At 42.6% G+C, this 18,179-nt stretch overlaps 1 protein-coding gene across 2 annotated transcripts in view; it reads right to left on the bottom strand.

Annotated features, from left to right (window-relative positions):
• Positions 1 to 18,179, bottom strand: part of frmd4a (FERM domain containing 4A) — a 144,055-nt gene that overhangs the window by 110,252 nt on the left and 15,624 nt on the right. The window contains exon 1 of one of the 2 annotated variants that reach the window (XM_061722020.1): positions 7,496 to 7,631. The exons of the other annotated variant lie outside the window; for it this stretch is intronic. Within the exon in view, the coding sequence (XP_061578004.1) occupies positions 7,496 to 7,528 (33 nt within the window). The 5' untranslated portion in view covers positions 7,529 to 7,631. Of the gene's footprint in view, positions 1 to 7,495; positions 7,632 to 18,179 lie in introns of those variants that run through there. 2 annotated transcript variants of the gene reach the window in all.

The raw sequence follows: 18,179 nt of genomic DNA, 5'->3' as shown, positions 1-18,179 counted from the left end.
CACACACACACACACACACACACACACACACACACACACACACACACACACACACACACACACACACACACACACACACACACACACACACACACACCTTAACCCGATTTCCTCCTGGAAACTTGTGTCTCTACCAAATAGAGTAAATACAGTACAGGTTTTCTTTTATTGGGGTCAAATGGCCAGCATGCACATACACTAGCAGGACAGAGACAGCTGTCCATTTGAGCCAGCGTCTCTCGTTATTGTTTCTAATTACCACAAAGGACAACTTCCTCACAACTAATATTAAAAAAGAAATCTATAAAGAAAAAAAAACTGATGCCCTCCATCAGTTGGCCACTCAAGTGTTGAGGAGGACTATTTTGGGAACCTGTGCAAAGCAAAGAATCACGTCACACAGCGCACTCTAGTGGTTCAGAAGGGAAATACACTGCACTTATAAAAGGCTTTGGAAAATGGTTCCACCGGCACCTACACTGACAATTTCATTCAACTTATTTATTTAAATGCATTTTTCAAATCAGGTATACCATAAGACGGTCAAAGGCACAACTAGAAACTTTAGCTATTGCTAAAAGCCAGAAGCATTCAAGTACAAATACCTCCAGACTCTTATTAATGGCCTTAACTGCAATGGCAGATGCTCACATCTGTTCAGAATAAAACACACACCCATACATGTGCAGACACAAATGCACAACGGGGTGAGTTATAAATCTGACACACGTCACCTTTAATTGTTCTAACAAGCCATAATGAGAGCATCCAGGGTCAGCAAGACACTTAGGATGATGTAAGTATTCCTGGGAGGATTGATGAGCATCAATCTGGCAGCCTGATTTCATATTTGGGTTTGATTCAGCGTAATGGCAGCTGTCTACACATGGGAAAGAAGTGGCAATAGGATTCCTGGCAATGACTGCATAGAGTCCCTGAACAGATTTTAGAGAGTAGAGGAGGAAAAAAAAAGATAAGAGCTCCCCCTCCCCCCCCAAAAAAAACAAAAACAAAAATGTTTGCATTGAGACAATGAAAGTGGATACAGCTGGAATGATAAAGCACCCAATGTATAGTTCCCAGACCAGTTGAAATATACTCTGGGAAATTTCTAAATTTATATTCACTTATATACTGGATGCAATTGCACGGGTGCGACTTCATCTCCTCTCGCCATCCATCTGTTTATCCTTCCCGTAGCCCTGAAATGATCACCTCAGTTCAGAATTATATCAATATCTGATATAGTTCTATGGGCCCACAGGTTTAGGAGTTGTGCATGTAGATTTTATGGAGCTTTCAAATTAAACATTGCATAAACATTGCATTAAACATTGGGATTCTGTGAACTTCCAGAGGAAGTCGTGCAGGCCCAGTCTGTGAACTCTTTCAAGAACAGACTGGATAGGGTATGGTCAAACAAAGACTTTTTGTATGATTTTAGAGCTGATAGGTGATGCAAAATGGAATCAATTAATCTGTGTGTGATTTTATGAAATGTTTTGAATGTAAATTTTAGTCCTATGTATTTATTGTAAGTTATTCTTGATACCGATGTAAAGGACACATGTCCTGTATCGGTCAATTTATTAAACTTTATTAAACTTAATGTGTTTCTGGATGCAGATATTTTAAATCTACTGTTTGGAAGAGTGGTGCAAGCTGCTATTTGTACGGAGGTCTTTTTAAATGAAATGAACGAGCTCCTTAGTTCTGATGAGGCCCTGGTATATCAGACGGAGCCGGATATACTTTATCAGCCAGTTAGATACCTCACCAGGTGGCAGTTACACTTCAAATTAACGACACACCAACCCGTAGCGGTCGTCAGCAGAAAGGCATACTCCTTTGTGGCCTCATGTCTACTACTTTTCCAATTAAGCTAAAAAAAAACCCCACCTAGGCCAGAAGCCAGGAACACTGCAGCCAGGGACTTGACCTGAGTCAGTGTGGCGTTGGAGGAGTGATGGCAACCTTGGGCTCCAGGCTGCATTTGTAATTGTAATAGAGGTAGTGTACCTCAGTGTATACAATCAGGTCAGAACTGGAACAGGCGCCGCAGGAAACTAACTGTGACTATTAAATGCTATTTTTCACGCTGTTTTTCTGCTTATATGGATGCGCTCCACCACCCTCATTAATATGTTCCAGGATACATGCTGTTACTTTGCCTCCATCCTTTTTCCCCCCCCTTTCTTTTAAGCCCACGTCTCTCCGCCTTCAAGACAGGTGTAAGGGTTCTTACACCTGTCCCAGGTCATTGACAGCCAAGTAAATTCAAAGCGATCCCTGTCTACTGATGCCAGTGTACTCTCTGCGCGTGTACACGGGTCGCAGTTCAGAGCTTGGGGGGGCAAGACATGTGGGGACAGAGTCAGCCAGAAACTAACGTTCTGTGTGGTGGGGATAAGGCAAAAATGACGGCATAAAGCCCAAAAGAGATAAGAGAAAGGGTAATGGGGGTGAGGGGATGACAGAAACTCCTATTTCCTGTGTGAGAATGTGCATTTGCATATGCATAAAATAGTGTGTTATGTAGATCTGCTGATAGGGTGATGTATGGTACCTGCTAAATGCAAGGTTACCCTCTGTAGCAGGGGAGACGCTACTAATCTTTAGCTCGTTAATCAGACTTGTCTCGGTGTGTGTTTGCGTGCGTGTGTGCACTCACGACTACGTTTCGATTTAGGAAATAAAACTTTGCCATTTCCATTCTCATAAGGCTGAAATCAGCCCATGAACAGGTCTCGTGGGAACATCTATTCTAGACAGATTACAGAAAGAGTATAAATACATACATAACGGGGCTGTGCAATTTCATTTTAAGTGTGCGGATTTGACACTGAAACACCCTAATAAATACATTAAATGAAAGCTGGTGCTACAGTGAAATTATCATTACCATATTTCCTTGCCACTGTTTGTTCTGCTTATCTGCATGAACACTTAACTAATTTCCCCCTCCCATCTTTCAATTGCCTTTCAGGGAAATTATTTAAAAAACGCCTGCAGCCTGATGGCCGCCAATGAAGTGGAAAATTTGCACAGTGTGTTTCCATGACGACACCTAACATTAAGTGCATCGCTGCTTTGCCTCTCCTTCTCCGGTTGCCCAGTTGCGCTCTGATTGATCTCATATTTCGGGCCGCTTCAAGGGGGCAAGAGCGCATTTGACATGCTTGACACAGCAGGGCGTGTGCACATGTGCGTATGCACACGTGTGATCCGAGATGGCATATGGACGACAGGCCACGTCGTCAGTGGGTGGGGGTGGGGGTGGGGTGGGTGACAGAGAGAAGAAGCTTCAAAACAGGGATTCTGTGGGAAGATCTCTCTTCATAGCCTCTGAGTTCATCGTAACCGGAGAAAGGCAACAGTTGAGCATAACCTTTTCTTCTCTGCCTCTCTGCCTTATGTAGATACTAAAGGTTGGCCCTTACTGTGTCCCAGTGAAGGTATCATTTACTAATCAGCTTAATAGACAATCAAACCCACACAAAGAATATTTCAGTGTAGCGCGAATGGAAAGAATCATATAATTTAAAAATTGCATAGCGCAGTAATCCCCCCCCCACCCCACACACACACACACACACACACACAAACACACACACACACACACACAAACACACACACACACACACAGACACTTAATGAATACATTAGCAGCATAAAAATCTGTTGATGTCCCGTCCTAATTGAAACTGTCCTTGAGAGCGCGTTCGGTAGGTTAAGATGACAGCTGTGAGATGAAGCTCTACTTTCAGAATGCGTGTGCGTCTGTTTGCACGGGCCCCATGTTTGCACGGCCCCCATGTGGTTCCAGTCACACCAGACATCCCTCTTATGCTTACTTTGGCCTTTAAATGCTGCCAGGGAACCTGCTGTGCACTGAAAGAGTGTGAGTGTGTCTGCCTAAAACTGTCTATGTAACTGCCAAAGGCAGTCCCACCTTGGGCTACAAACCCAAAACCTACCAGCCCCTGCCTTTTCTTCCCTCATGAAACCCATCCAAGCAGTGAAGCGCCTGGCCTCGGGTCCGTGGGCCCCGTCACTTTCCTTGTTTCTGCTTTTCCAACTCCCCATACCTTAGGTATCGGGACAGCCGCCTGCCTACAAATGAGCCAAAAATGGACAGCTACATGGAACAGGAAGGCAGGGGGAATGGAAGATTTATGGATTTTTTTTCTTTTTATTACAATGGAAGAAAGAGATGTGTAGTCAAGGTAATGATGCCTTGCATGTACATATGATAGATGTAACATGAGAGTTAATGCTCCAAAAGAGGAGAATGTGAAATTATTCCCCAGTAGGATATTTGGAGCCTTGTAAGTCCATCTATACTGACACGCACGCACGCACGCACGCACGCACGCACGCACGCACGCACGCACGCACGCACGCACGCACGCACGCACGCACGCACGCACGCACGCACGCACGCACACACACACACACACACACCAAGACATGACCTGTAGGAGAAAGCGTGTAAAGACAAGATAGGCAGTGACACAGTCCAGCATGGACCGAGAGACGAAACATGTAGATAAACCTCAACAGCCAAAGAGGACCAGCAGTTGAGTGTCACTGATTGGACAGATAGCGCATTGACAGGATAAATCACTAGATAACTACCCGCTATTGATCCACTCAAGAGCCAATCGGACCGATAACACAGAAAAGACAGGCTGACTGGTGTGTATGAGACGTACCAAACAGCAGCACACATGTTCTCCGGAGGAAGACTTCTAAGAAGCTTCAGCTTGTCGTCCTACTGACCTATATGCATAAATTCGGCACAAGCGGAGGATACCGAAATGGGGGCTTCGTGTTTCCTTTTTTAGGATCTGTAATTGTTTTTGTCTTTCCAGACCTGCAGCTTCTGCATCTGCCTTAGACATTCATTTTCACAACAGAACAAAACAGTGTGCAATGTGAAGGTGAGATGGGAGCGAAGGTAATGTCTGAGGAAGCGACTTAAAAGACTGCAATAACTAATCGTAAGATCACCCTGTGGTTAATGAGACTACATAAGAGTAAAGCTAAAGTTTTCAGATTTCTTTCAGGCCAGCTGTACGTATTATATTTGTTTTTGTGTGATTCTGCTTTTTTGTCGCTGCTTCAAGGCCACCAGAGACCTGCAGCTCACTGATCCTTATTTTATTTAATTTTCCCACCGCACCGCCCATTAATGTCATCCTGGATAGGAACAGTGAGTTAAAGATACACATTAAAGAGGGAGAAAAAAAATAAAACATGAGGGGTGTGGGGGGGGCTCAGCCCATTCGATACAACATGACCATTTCCGTGCAATTTTCCAATTTTTAGGAGATGACGGTTATCTAGAATGGTGCAGCTTGAATGACTGATGCTTTTCCATGCCTCTTATTTTGGGGAGGACATTCGTGATGCCCTATATATGATACGTTTTAAATAACAAACCATGGTCATTGGGTGTGTTTTTTATTTTCTTCAATGAAAAAGTGTCATTAACCTCCTCAGCTGTGAGAACAACATAAAATCAGTGTCATGGAGAAAGGAACAGAAATACGAATAGCAAAAACCCTACGTTCATCTAAACTCCTGGCCCGTGTGTCCTTGTTGACAGACTCTTGCACTGGCTCATCCCAGTGTGATACATGAATCTAAAAAACTGGCTTTGATGTCAAAACTGAGATTGAAAGATCTACTCTCAGGCGTGCAAAAACTCAGTGTGGCTGATGAAGATAAATGGAAAAAGTCATTTGCTTATTGAAAATGACTCCCACAGCTCTCTGGCAAATTTGGCCAGAGTGGCAGACAGCACAGATATGGCAGACTTGGTTCCACGCCATATCTCTGAAGCCAGTCCCCAAACAGCCTGCTAACAGTTCTCTTTGGATTAGATGATGGTCTGATCTGCAAATACCAATTATACTTCTCATATTAAATGCCAAGATAAGGGGCAGACAGGCAAACAGACAGACAGGTAGGTAAACAAGCCAAACTCTTGCCTTAAATGCATATAGGATTTTTGAGGCGTATATTGCACTGCAGGAAAAATGAAGAGGGCTTCAAAATTCACAATGAAATAGGAGACTGAGGCAAGTGATGGGGGGGGGGGGGGGGGGGGGGGGGGGCAAATTGTTTCTGCCCAGTCTTTCACGCTGGGTTTCTAATCAAGCAGTCCATGGGACTACAGTCAGATTTTCTCATCTGTAGTTGGAGGAGAATGCATAAAGAATTTATTTGGGGTTGCACAGGTCAGTACCAGTGGTGATAAAAAAAAGCAGGGGGATGGGAGGGACTGTATATATGAAAGACATCCAGGCTGTTAAATCACCTCTGTCCTCCTGGGAAGAGGAAAGCAGGTTGAGGGAAGACAGAGGTAACAATAGAGGAGAGACTCGACGCAAAGGATGCAATTCGACTGTGGAAAGCTGACAATTAATTGGTGAATAATTTAATCTATTGTTGATTTAGTCCTTGGTTGATAACCATGAGAAAAAAAAAATCACAAAACCACTTTCCTATTTTAAAATGCCAATCATTTCTTAATGAATATCTGTAACACCACTGCAGTATCCAAAGTCACCTTCTCCAAAATTTAAATAACATGTTTTTTTTCTAAATAATTCTTGCAAAGGAGGACAGTATCTCCTGTTGATTACTCCCCACACAATTGCGCTGAATGTCACATGCAAACAAATGTATACACAGAAGTGCTGTAATGTGATTCAAAGTAATTCACATTGCTTACCACAGGCACATACACACATATGTACATGCACACACACAATGAAGGCAGATATAATTTACTTCCTTCATTACCCCTTTTCTGTGCGATATGTACACAATCACTGTCAAACAGATGCTGAGCACAGCGTGCAACTTACAGGCACCCAAGCTGGACCGAGACGTGAGCGCCCAACACAGAAGGTCATGTATTACAAGAACAATAGTGAATGTCCACTTTCAGACATTCATCAGATTCACTGCACAAACTGAAGGCAGTTTCTCCCTTGCACTCGTGTCTCTGCTTCTTTTTTTGTCTTTCCTAAATCAAAAGGCCAGTAGTTTGTACTGAAAGGAGATTGGCACCACTTTGAAACACTGAGTCATTCTTCTAGAGCATTCCCCTGTAATCTGGAAGCACACACACACACACACGCACACACACACACACACACACACACACGCGCACGCACGCACGCACGCGCGCACGCACGCACGCACACACACACACGATGCATTGCTTTAACATTTCTAACTATCCTACACCTCCTCTGTTTCCTACACTTTGCCAGCATTCTGCTCATCACCCCTAGCAACGCTGCCTGCTCGGGAACTTCTCAGCCTGAGTTCCAGCATCACCACGGCGACAGCGGTATGGACTGATTTATTTCAGAAGTCCAGCGGGTTTGCGAAAGACGGCGTCTCCCCATATGCCATTCTAATAGTGGATTCCTGGAAGAAGCAGCAGCATTTCTCTGTAATCCTCATGGTAACTTACCCGAGTCCTCATTGGAGACAGCAGTCCCTCCATGGCTGATTGGTTTGGTTCCGGTGGGTTTGGGCCCCCTCAACTGTGTCAGTGTATTATCCCAATCCGCAAAATAGATCCTGTTAGAAACGCTGTCTCATCCTCAGAGCCAACATCTCTTCTACAACACAGCTCCCTACCCACCCAGAGAGCCCAGCGCACTGACAGGCACAGGGAGAGAGAGAGTCTGTGTGCGTTGTTTGTGTGTGTGTGTGTGTATAGGCATATAAACACACACATCAGGGAGCAGGAGGCAAGAGGGCAGCAAGGAACTCTCAGCACTTCTTCTTCCACCAACCTGTCAGTTGCTTTGTGATCTTCCTTTACGATGCACTGTGGCTTTTACGTGCAGCGTCCGCGGAAAGGTCTCCCCCGTCCCTGCCTTTCTCCCTCTCCTCTCAGCTTCTCTACATCTCTCTCCCCCTGCATGCCTCCTTCTCTCTCACTTCCCCTTTACTGCCTTGGGCTACATTTGTTCCCTTCAATGTGGCAGATGATTGTAGGTCATTTTTTTAAGCTCTCCTGGTAGTCTTCTCACCTCTTGCTCCCTCCCTCCCTCCCTCCCTCCATCCCTCCTCACCCTCTCAGCTTCCTATAGTGGCCGTTTGTTGATCCTCCTGCAGACTGTCAACTCCTTGTTTCCACCCAGTGGTGGTTAAAAAAAACAGTTTGATCATAGTGTGTGAGTGTGAAACAGATAGAGAAAGAAAGAAAGACATAAAGAAAGAAAGACAGATCTGGAGAAAGACAGAAGAGGACTCTCCTGGGTCCACTTTTGTCCTTCAAGACAACGGTGGCTCTTCATTGCCTAGCAACCTGATCACCCTCTATTCTCTTAAAAGACAGGACATGAGTCACCTTCCTAAACACACAAGCTTTGTCTCTTGCTTCCTGCATGCCCACTCTCACAAGGCTAAACCTGCACCACAACCTGCTGAATATAAATCGAACATGTGGCGTGTCATCTAGGGTGTAGCTTTAAAGGTAGGATAACATGATCTGCTCATTCACTGAACATTTCTGACTCGTATCAGGCGATGCAGAGTTACCGTCAGAGATTGAAACTAATGAATGGATCAGCGCTATCAAACGTTCATCTTAATTGATGTGGTGTTGAGTCTTTGCCACTGTCCTCCCCTTGAAATGGGCTAAAACGTTAACAGATTATCACCCCTACTCTGGAGCTTGCATCTCGCCGTTGCCATGGCAACTATGTCCTTCAGGGTTGGAGCTCAAAGAAGCTGTGAGACCATTAAAAATGAAAATAAATAAATGAAAAGAGTTCATACATTCCTCCGCCTGATGCCTTTCTCAGGCGCAGCTGGTTGATCTAACGTTGCAGCAAGACGACACTCGTGGTTCAGGTGGCCGCCTGCTGACTTTGACGAGCCTTTTCTGCCTGCACTGCATGACTCCTAGTGATGCACTTGCTCTCTCACTGTGTCCTTTTCTCTCTCAATTATTTTTAGCATGGCCTCTATATATTGAACCAGATTGAACCAAAGGAGTCCTAAATTAAGTGAATTAGTTATGAAAGACCGTACTTTTTTTTTATCTCCATTAGGTTTTATGCACAGCATACTTGACCTGACCTTATTTGCAACATGTCTCATAGTCCTATGCAGCAGTACCCTTCAAATGCAAACGCTATATTCAGTCATTAACTTTGAAAATTATTGCAAAAAGTATTTTTCTGAGAAGCGTTTTTTTTGGCAAAAGAGCTGTTCACAAGCAGATCAAATGTCGATATTAGCAGTTGTTGAGCCCACTGGCTGCAGTAGGTACAACTGAGTGACCAATGCAATGTTGTAGTCTAAGATACCTGTGATAAATGCTTATGTTAAGCATATGTCTTATTTACCAGCAACCAGACCAATGCTATGAGGCTAGAGAGGAAGACAAAGTCTTGAGATCAACATTGATGAGACCTAAATGCTTTGTACAAAATGTTGTAGTTTCACCAAGTTTAACCTTGGATACTGCATTCTAGTGATGACTCCACTAGCTTCATGTTTAATATTTGTCCTTTTTACTTTTGCTGTGGGACAAGACAAAAGGTAAGATACCTACTGAATACACCCACTAAAATGGGTGAGAAGTGTGAAAAGCGGTGCACCACCAACACTGTGTATGGTGGGGACGATGCGCTACTGACCTCAACTTGGGACGTTATGACTAGGTCAAAGATCCAAACCTATACAGAAGATAACGCATTACCGTTACTGCCAATGGTATGAAATGGTATACACTTCCGGTCTCCTGAGTGGGCGTGGTCACCCCTCTCCCCACATCGTTTTGGAACATACAACACTAGATACAGTACAACTTTCTTCCAAAAAGACTTAAATAATAAAAATAACAGTATTATTAAGCAAAGAAGCAAGTTTTATTTTAGTTTTAAACTTCATTTTATCCGATGGGAAAACGATGAGAGCCAAATCTCGCGAGAGTGTGTTGCTCAGACAGAGACAGGTGTAAAACAAAGTTAATTTTCTCCTAATCTGTCGGTCTGAAAGTTGCCATTTTGGTGTCAGAATGTTCAGAAGGTTTGTGGCTTTTGAAAAATGGGTCCCATATTTACTTAGGTTACTATGTTGCGAAGGAATTGGTAATAATCTGTGCTCACGTTCACTTTTCCCATAGGACTCAATAGACTCAGGACCTACTTCCGGTCTCCTAAAGGGGCGTGGCAGTCACGTGACACAGATACAGGAAACCGAACCGTAGTGGGCTGTCTCGTTTATTGAACGTTTCTGACTAGGTGGAGGGAATTATTTTCAAGACCTTGTCAATCCCATTGACACGCTGTCCTATGAGGAGGCAAAGCCTTTGAACTTGGAGGTAGGGTTTCCTGACTCTGGAGCTGTGGTCACTGAGGTGGTTAGGAAACTCCTGGGTGGCAAGGCACCAGGGATGGATGAGATCTCTGCTGAGATCCTTAACCCTCTGCATGTTGTGGGGCGGTCTTGGTTGACAAGCTTGCGTAACATCTCATGGACATTGGGGACAGTACCCCTCCCTCTTTAAGAAGGGGGACAGAAGGGTGTGCTCCAACTACAGAGGGATCACACTCCTCAGGCTTCCTGGTAAGATCTATTCAGGGGTTCTGGAGATAAGGGTCCGCAGGATAGTTGAATCTTGGATTGAAGAGGAACAGTGTAGTTCTCGTCCTGGCCGTGGAACACTGGACCAGCTCTACACTCTCAGCAGGGTCCTGGAGAGGGTATGGGAGTTTGTCCAACCCGTCCACATGGGTCTTGTGGACTTGAAGAGGGCATTCGACCGTGTCCCTTATAGAATCCCTTATATGGGCTGTCCGGTCCCTCTACATCCGGTGTCAGAGCTTGGTCTGCAATGTCGGCTGTAAGTTGGACTCGTTTCTCATGGGGGTTGGACTCTGCCAAAGCTTCATGGACAGACTTTCTAGGTTCAGTCAAGGATGTGTTCTGGATGTGTTCTTGCGCCACCCATTTTCTTGAGGATGCATCTGATGTACACTTGTATAGAGTTGAGTATCCCAGAATCTTTTTTTCTTTCTTTTTTTTTGCCAGAGTAATTCATTAGAAAGACGCATTGTAAACAAAGTAAGTGAAGAGTCCCCTAAGGATCTATGGTTGAGTCCATAAAATAGACAGAAATCCGGCAGGTAACATTTCAAGAATCGCTGTGATTCACAAATAAATAAATTAGAAATGTCATTTCATCACATTATATTTAGGAAAGATGCCAGAAACTGTTCCTCTTAAAGAAAAATATTTGCTGAAGATACTTCTGGCAAGCAGCAGGAAAGCGATAACTCGTAGTTGGTTGCAGGCTGACCCTCCAACAAAAGATCAGTGGCTGAAGATTGTAGAAGGTGTTTATTGTATGGAGAGACTCACTTTTGTATTGAAACTGGAACTGCAGAAATGTGACAGGTACTGGGAAAAATGGATTATGTATGCACACTAACAAAGATATGACATTGTAACACGATGTATGGAAGAAATTGTATTGCCTTGACTTTGTAACACCCATGATGCCCTCAGGTTATTTGTTGCCTAAATAAAAAAAGAGTATAAATTAAAAAAAAGAAATGTCATTTGAACAGAGACAGTTCTTTTGACTGCAGGGCTGTCAGAGGATAGTGTCTATATTTATCTAAATGTGTCATTTTGGGTAGATTAACAGACTGGGTGGGGGACAGGCTCCCGGTCATGGTTGCCTGGTGGGAGATGGAAAAAAAATCCTCTCTGAGGCAAATCATGAGCAGGTTACTGCTCAAAAAAGTTAAGATTATCGTTCAAACCTATAATGGAAATTGGCTTCAGTTTTAAGAAGGTTGTGACATCATGGAGCCAGGATTTAAAGGATGGAGGCAGATAAGGTTTCCAAATCATGAAAATCCTTCCTTTTCTAATTCAAGAATGAAGGCTGTGTAGTTGATTTGGACTCCTGAAATGTAGCAGCAATGTTACAAAAGAACGCTCACAGTTGTAAGTTGCAACTTCTGTGGATGTTTTTATAATGTAATTTTAAGATGTTTTCTTCTGACTTCATGTTTATGGTTGGTGTCTTCTTGCCAAGTACTGAACTACAGCCCCGGTTCCACAAACAATGGGATGTGTTCGGACTTCGAATTCAAACGAGCCAATATTTTCCATGAAATGGGAAAAGTCTCAGTTTCAACATCTGATATGTTGTTTATGTTCTATTAGGAATAAAGTATGGATTCATGAGGTTTGAAAATCCTTGCAATCTGTTTTTATTTAAATTTTACAAAGTACCCCAAATTTTTGGAATTGGGGTTATACTTTCTTTTTTTTATTCTGTTAACCTGGTGAATCTGCTATATGTAAAGTTATGTAAAGAGCAAATAATCCAGACGTCACACTTAACCGAGCCGTAGTCAGTACTCCCCAGAAAAGGAAAACATTAAATAAAACGCTGCTTTGCGTTCATAGAGGATTATGTGTTCGTTGAGACATGTGTAAATCCCCAAAGCTGGTGGTCAGTGGCCAGCTCATTGATTTGTGCGGCCAGACTGAAGGCGCTTAGAACTATTACGCTGTCAAATAACTATATCACCAATAGAATTGCAGATAGACTGGAAAATGCTACCATTGATCTCAGCACAACAATGTACAGGCACAATCAATAGCACTCAACCTGCAGGTGGCATAACTACTGTGAACATATGCATTTTGTATATTTCGATATCAAATAAATAAATAAACAAATAGATGAAGCTTTTGAACTGTGTTATTTTAACGCAAACACTGATTTTCTGTTATAATGCTGGAGAAAAATGACTTTCTAATTCACTTTTTATGTGAGCACATGATCTCAAACGTGAATGCATACTGTGAACAAAAGCACGTGTTCAAGGGCCCAGAAGGTGAAATCTGATGCAATATTTATAATCAGAGCACTAATTAACATCTAATTAAAACGAAATCTCCATGAAGAAGGGTTCATAGTCATGAGTTTCCTTTATAAAGCATATTTAAACTGTAGATTTCCCTCAGGAGAACATTCCTTGCTTCACTCCACATAGGACAACTTACCGCCTCGCAGGGAACATCAGACAACATGACTACACACACAAAGACGCACACACATTAAGTTAAGGCACTAGAACAAACGCAGAGTAATGAAAGACACACAAGCATACCTTATCAACCACTAAATCTTCCATACACACTTATTAATGAAGTTAGGATTGCACAGATGCTAAGAGGTCTCCATGGGGAGGCAGCAAGAGGGGCTCAAATCTCATTAATCAGACACCCTTTGACCTGAGCTGAAGAAGAGCCGCATCACTGTCCAAAAATATAAGCGTATAGAGTAACAGTCCTCCTGAAAAAACAAAGCCCAATTTGCATCATTTTCTGTTTTAGTTAGTCTTTCCCCTGAATATTTGCCGAATAAATATTTAGCCATTAATGTGCACATTGTATTTTCATGAAAAGGATGATTTTTTAAAATGTATTTTCTATTTTTTGGGGGCAGACCTGTATCTGACTGCCAGGATAGAAAATATTATTTTGAGATGATGCAAGGTTGAGGTGTCATATCTTATTTTTTCTCCCGGCTACATGTACATGTCTGACAAGCTACAGTGACATACAGTCCCATATATCACCGTCACACATTCCTGCTGACAGCGACCCTGTCAGCAAATCCTACATTAACTCACAGACACACACACACACAAACACACTCCGTCGCCTCAACCTCCAGCCATTTCATGTCACTATTAAACCTGAACATACATAAAGTAGAGAATGGTTGGATGGGATGTAGGGGGTGATAAACATTATAGTCACAGAACAATACTTGACTGTGCAGTGCACATTGGACTGTACAACATATTATCATGAACCCCTTCCCCACCCCGTCTGTCTTCCCATCCCCCTTCAATCACTCTCCAATCCTCCTCACTCACATCTCTGTGGCCCCAGCTGGACCCCAAAATTAATCCCTCGCGACTTTTTCCATCACACAGATGTGAACAGACACAACTTGGTTCAATGACTGGACTGATTTATTGCCCTGGGGCTCTCGCTCGCTTTCGTCTCTTTGATTTCTTGCAATCTTCAGTTCTTGCTACAGTGCGCTCGGGTTCACACGGCTGAAATCAAATGCCAGTACAAACAGCAGAATTTAGACTGATTAGATATATGAGAACCACATCATGGACGGAAGCAAAGGATGGTGTGTAATTTTCTATGGCTGTTTGTGTTTCTATTAAGAGCTGCAATTACACTAAAAAGACAAAACAAAACAGTTTTCAGTGGGTTGCGGTAATTAGCTGCTGCGAAACAGACTGCAGCTTTATGGGGAAACAAAGGAATTAATTGCAATGATTATCTATTAAACTACTTCACAGCAAGAAAGAAGGGTTACACACACACACACACACACACACACACACACACACACACACACACACACACACACACACACACACACACACACACACACACACACACACACACATATAGCCACTTAGTCACATGCATATACACAAACATACACAGCCACACAGGCATATACATACGCACACACACACGCGCACACACACACGCATGATCATATACATACACACACACCCACACACACACACACACACATAGACATACACACTGGCTTGTTCACCTGCATGCTGGCTCTCTAGTTTTTGGGGTTAGGTAGCGGTAGCGGTAGCTTAGCTCAGACTGCGATCAGATCTCAAGATTTAGGTTGATTGCTGTTATTGTTTTGGTTGGTTCCGTGCCGGTTTCGTGTTTTGTTTGTGGTTTTTTGTTGCAGATTTCCAGTGCTTGACGTGTGTTTCCGTGTGTTCCTGCTTCCTGGATTGGCAGTGGATGTCGTCACCCCCCCCCCCCCCCAAAAAAAAAAAAAAAAAAAAAAATCACTGGGTTTGTATGTGTATATTTATGTATGTGTACGCATATGTATGCGTATATATATGTATATATATATTAAATATAGTAATAATGTACATATATATACTTTTGGTTTCTACCGTCATGGTATCAATCATTAATATGTGTGCAGACAAGGGAAAAAAAAAAGAAAAAAAAAAAGAAAGAAGGGTTAGAGGTTCAGTCCAACCCCAACGTCAACCTGATGTCTTTTTGTTCTTTAAGCTGTCGTCCCATCTGCCATTGAGACTCCTGCAATACTGCAATGACATTTGTTTCGTTTTTGAGTGTTTAGATGGGTTTTTGATATTTAATAGCAGTATTTTGTTGCTAAATCTCACCAAGACCTACCCAGTCAAGCAACTCAGGTCAGCAAACTGGAAATCAGAAGCATGTTAGCCTGCCTATTGGCTGTAGAAATGGGGAGGAAAAAAAGAGGAAGTCACATTCATCATTGTTCACCATATTCTCCCCTGGCGTTTTGCCGAGAGCAGACTGAGACCCGCAAGTCAATGTGCGACTCTGTCACGGCATTCCAGCCGAATCGATGGCGGCGGAGAGGAAGCTGCTGCCTACCCTCATAAAATGGGACTGGGACTCCTTCTCGACGCAGACCAACAGCATTAACTCAGGTGGGAATTGGAGAGACAAGACATGTTGCTGTTAGCAATCACTGTCAATACTGGGGTGGTCTGATGCACAAATTGATAGACAGAACAAGCTGTGATCGAGGTGTCCATGTTTGAGAGCCTTTAAAGAGATAAATCGTTATTCTTTCTCCACAACAGCGTTCTGTTGTTTCAGTGCTCATATCAAGCCATCCATAGAAGCAGGAGTGCAATTAGGTAAATCAATAATGACACATTTGAGGGATTAAAGTCATAAATCAAGAAAGTGTTAATCACTGTCTCAATCAGTTGATTACACAAATCTTCCCTCCTGGTGGACACTGGGCCTAAGCAGCTGTAGATAACTTCATTCATGGATTACTTGACTGATGGCATACTGAAAGGCAGAGACGTCTCAGTCGTATGCAAGGGCGTAGGTTTGCATAGGGACGGTAGGGACATAACACTAGCAACTTTTCAGGAGGCTCAAATTGCCAACTTCCCCACCAACTTTTAAGCAACCTTATTTGAAACTTATTTGAATTATATAATGAGTTCAGATATATAGGTAATTTAGATTGTCTTCCCAAATGTTGTAAGGATAAAATTGACCCTACAGTTATTAAGTTAATTATTTTAAAGCAATGTATTACTCTTGTGGTGAAGGACAATGTAGGCTAACATGTAGTTCCATATATAGGTTAAGTAGTAGTTAATCAGAATCAGAATCAGAATCAGAAAAGGGTTTATTGCCAAGTTTTCACACAAGGAATTTGTTTTGGGGATTGGTGCAACACAATACAAATATAAAAACAAATATATAAGAGATAAAATAAAATGAAATGTATAAACAATAAAAAGTATAAACAGTAAAATAAAATGTAGACCAGAAATGTACAAAATTAGGTTTTAAAGTGCCAGGTGAGTCTGTACAAAAGTGACTTAGGAACTTAGGATAGGTAAAAAGTATAGACAGAAATGTACAATGAGGTTTGTAAAGTGCCGGATATGAGTCTGTGCAAAAGTTACAGGATTGGAGTTTTTACGTTAATGTAACGTAGAGTGGGATGGGGGGGCAGTCCGTGATAGTCAGGGGGGGGGGGGGTTGGAGGGGGGCCCGGGGCCTTGTTGGCGAAGAGATTATTAATAAGTTTGTATTTATCGTGTATGTTAATATAATATAAGTTATGTTCAAATATTGCAATTTAAATTGCTAATAAAATCCTGGAATATTCTGGAAGTTTTCAAAATGTTTCTTTAGTAGTTCTTGAAAACAAAGGTTTGAATGGAACCGTGTATCAGGTGAACCAATACACATGAAAGTTAGTATAAGTCAATACAGATTTATTTTGCATTGATCATTTAGCCTATCAATTAATTAGGTTCATATTTGTGACAAATGTAGCCCTGACCCCCGTTCACCCAATCTGTTTGGTCTTATTAATGTCCCGTCCCCAGCAAAAAGTACATGCAGGTTATGCCGTTATATCGTCCCTACCAATGTTGAGACCAAACCTACTCCCTTGGTCGTATGTGTAATGACTGAACATGGTTTGTTTGTGCTCCAGGAGCTTTTAACACGATTTTAGTAAAATAGCTGCCTGGTGTTTGGTGTCGCACTCATGGCCAAGGTTGAGATTTACTCTGATATATTAGAGTGTGAAACCGCTTCAGCCCATTTGCAGAGCCAAGGGTCCAGGCCATGTTTGAGAGACTCGGGCTGATTGTTGCCGGAGGGAATATGTCTGACATCTAATCTAAAGTTCATTAAAAAGAAATCCCAGGAAACTTGCTGCACATGCACATTGATATACCACATCACACATACACACATGAACGCACACCCACAGAGAAAATATCCTGCACCATTATATATAAATGTATACATTTACTGGGCGACTGCCTGCAGTGCTGGGGGTATCTTTAAAGCAGAGAAGGAAAGCTCCTGTTTGCTCACACCTCACCACAGCTAAAGAGCATCTTATCTCAGCTCTGCAGAGACACAATGAATTAAGAGGGCCAAAAGATGGATGGAAGTTTATAATACAAGCAAGGTGTTGCAGGAGAGGGACATGTGGATTCAGAGGAGGGTGGCCAAAAAGGAAAAACAGCAACACAAGGAGATAAAGAGAGAGAAAATCTCTAATCACCCTCATTTCATGCACCAAATAAACAGGCTTTGTGTCTAAATGTGTTTTATACAGCAGCTGCAACAAAAGCACTGGCACCAGTACACATCTCAGAGCTAATATGACGACGCTTTTTACCCACCACATTTGTGTGCACCACTGTACTTATTTCAAAGGGCATTTGTGTGAGAAAGAATTGATTTTATTCATCGTGAGCCACGATATAAGCATGCCCGATGCTATGAAGTCATTCCAAAATGGTTTCCTAGCAACTGTTGTTCGGAGCAACCAGTACTTTCAGGGCAGCACGGAGCATTGCAGAGAGAGAGACAGAGAGAAAGAGAGAGAGAGAAACCCAGACACACACACTCACCTACAAACACATGTGAGTGACAGTGTGGTTTGGAGCTGCCTCTGGTTAGATTTCAGTTTATATATACCATATTTTCTGGACTATAAGCTGCACCTGCATACAAGCCGCATCCGCTCTATTTAAAAAAAAAAAAAG

This window comes from Cololabis saira, chromosome 5 (genome assembly GCF_033807715.1).
Source record: "Cololabis saira isolate AMF1-May2022 chromosome 5, fColSai1.1, whole genome shotgun sequence".
Lineage (NCBI taxonomy): Eukaryota > Metazoa > Chordata > Actinopteri > Beloniformes > Belonidae > Cololabis > Cololabis saira.
The sequence above is the reverse complement of the archived record's forward strand: the minus strand, read 5'-3'. Positions and strand labels throughout refer to the sequence as shown.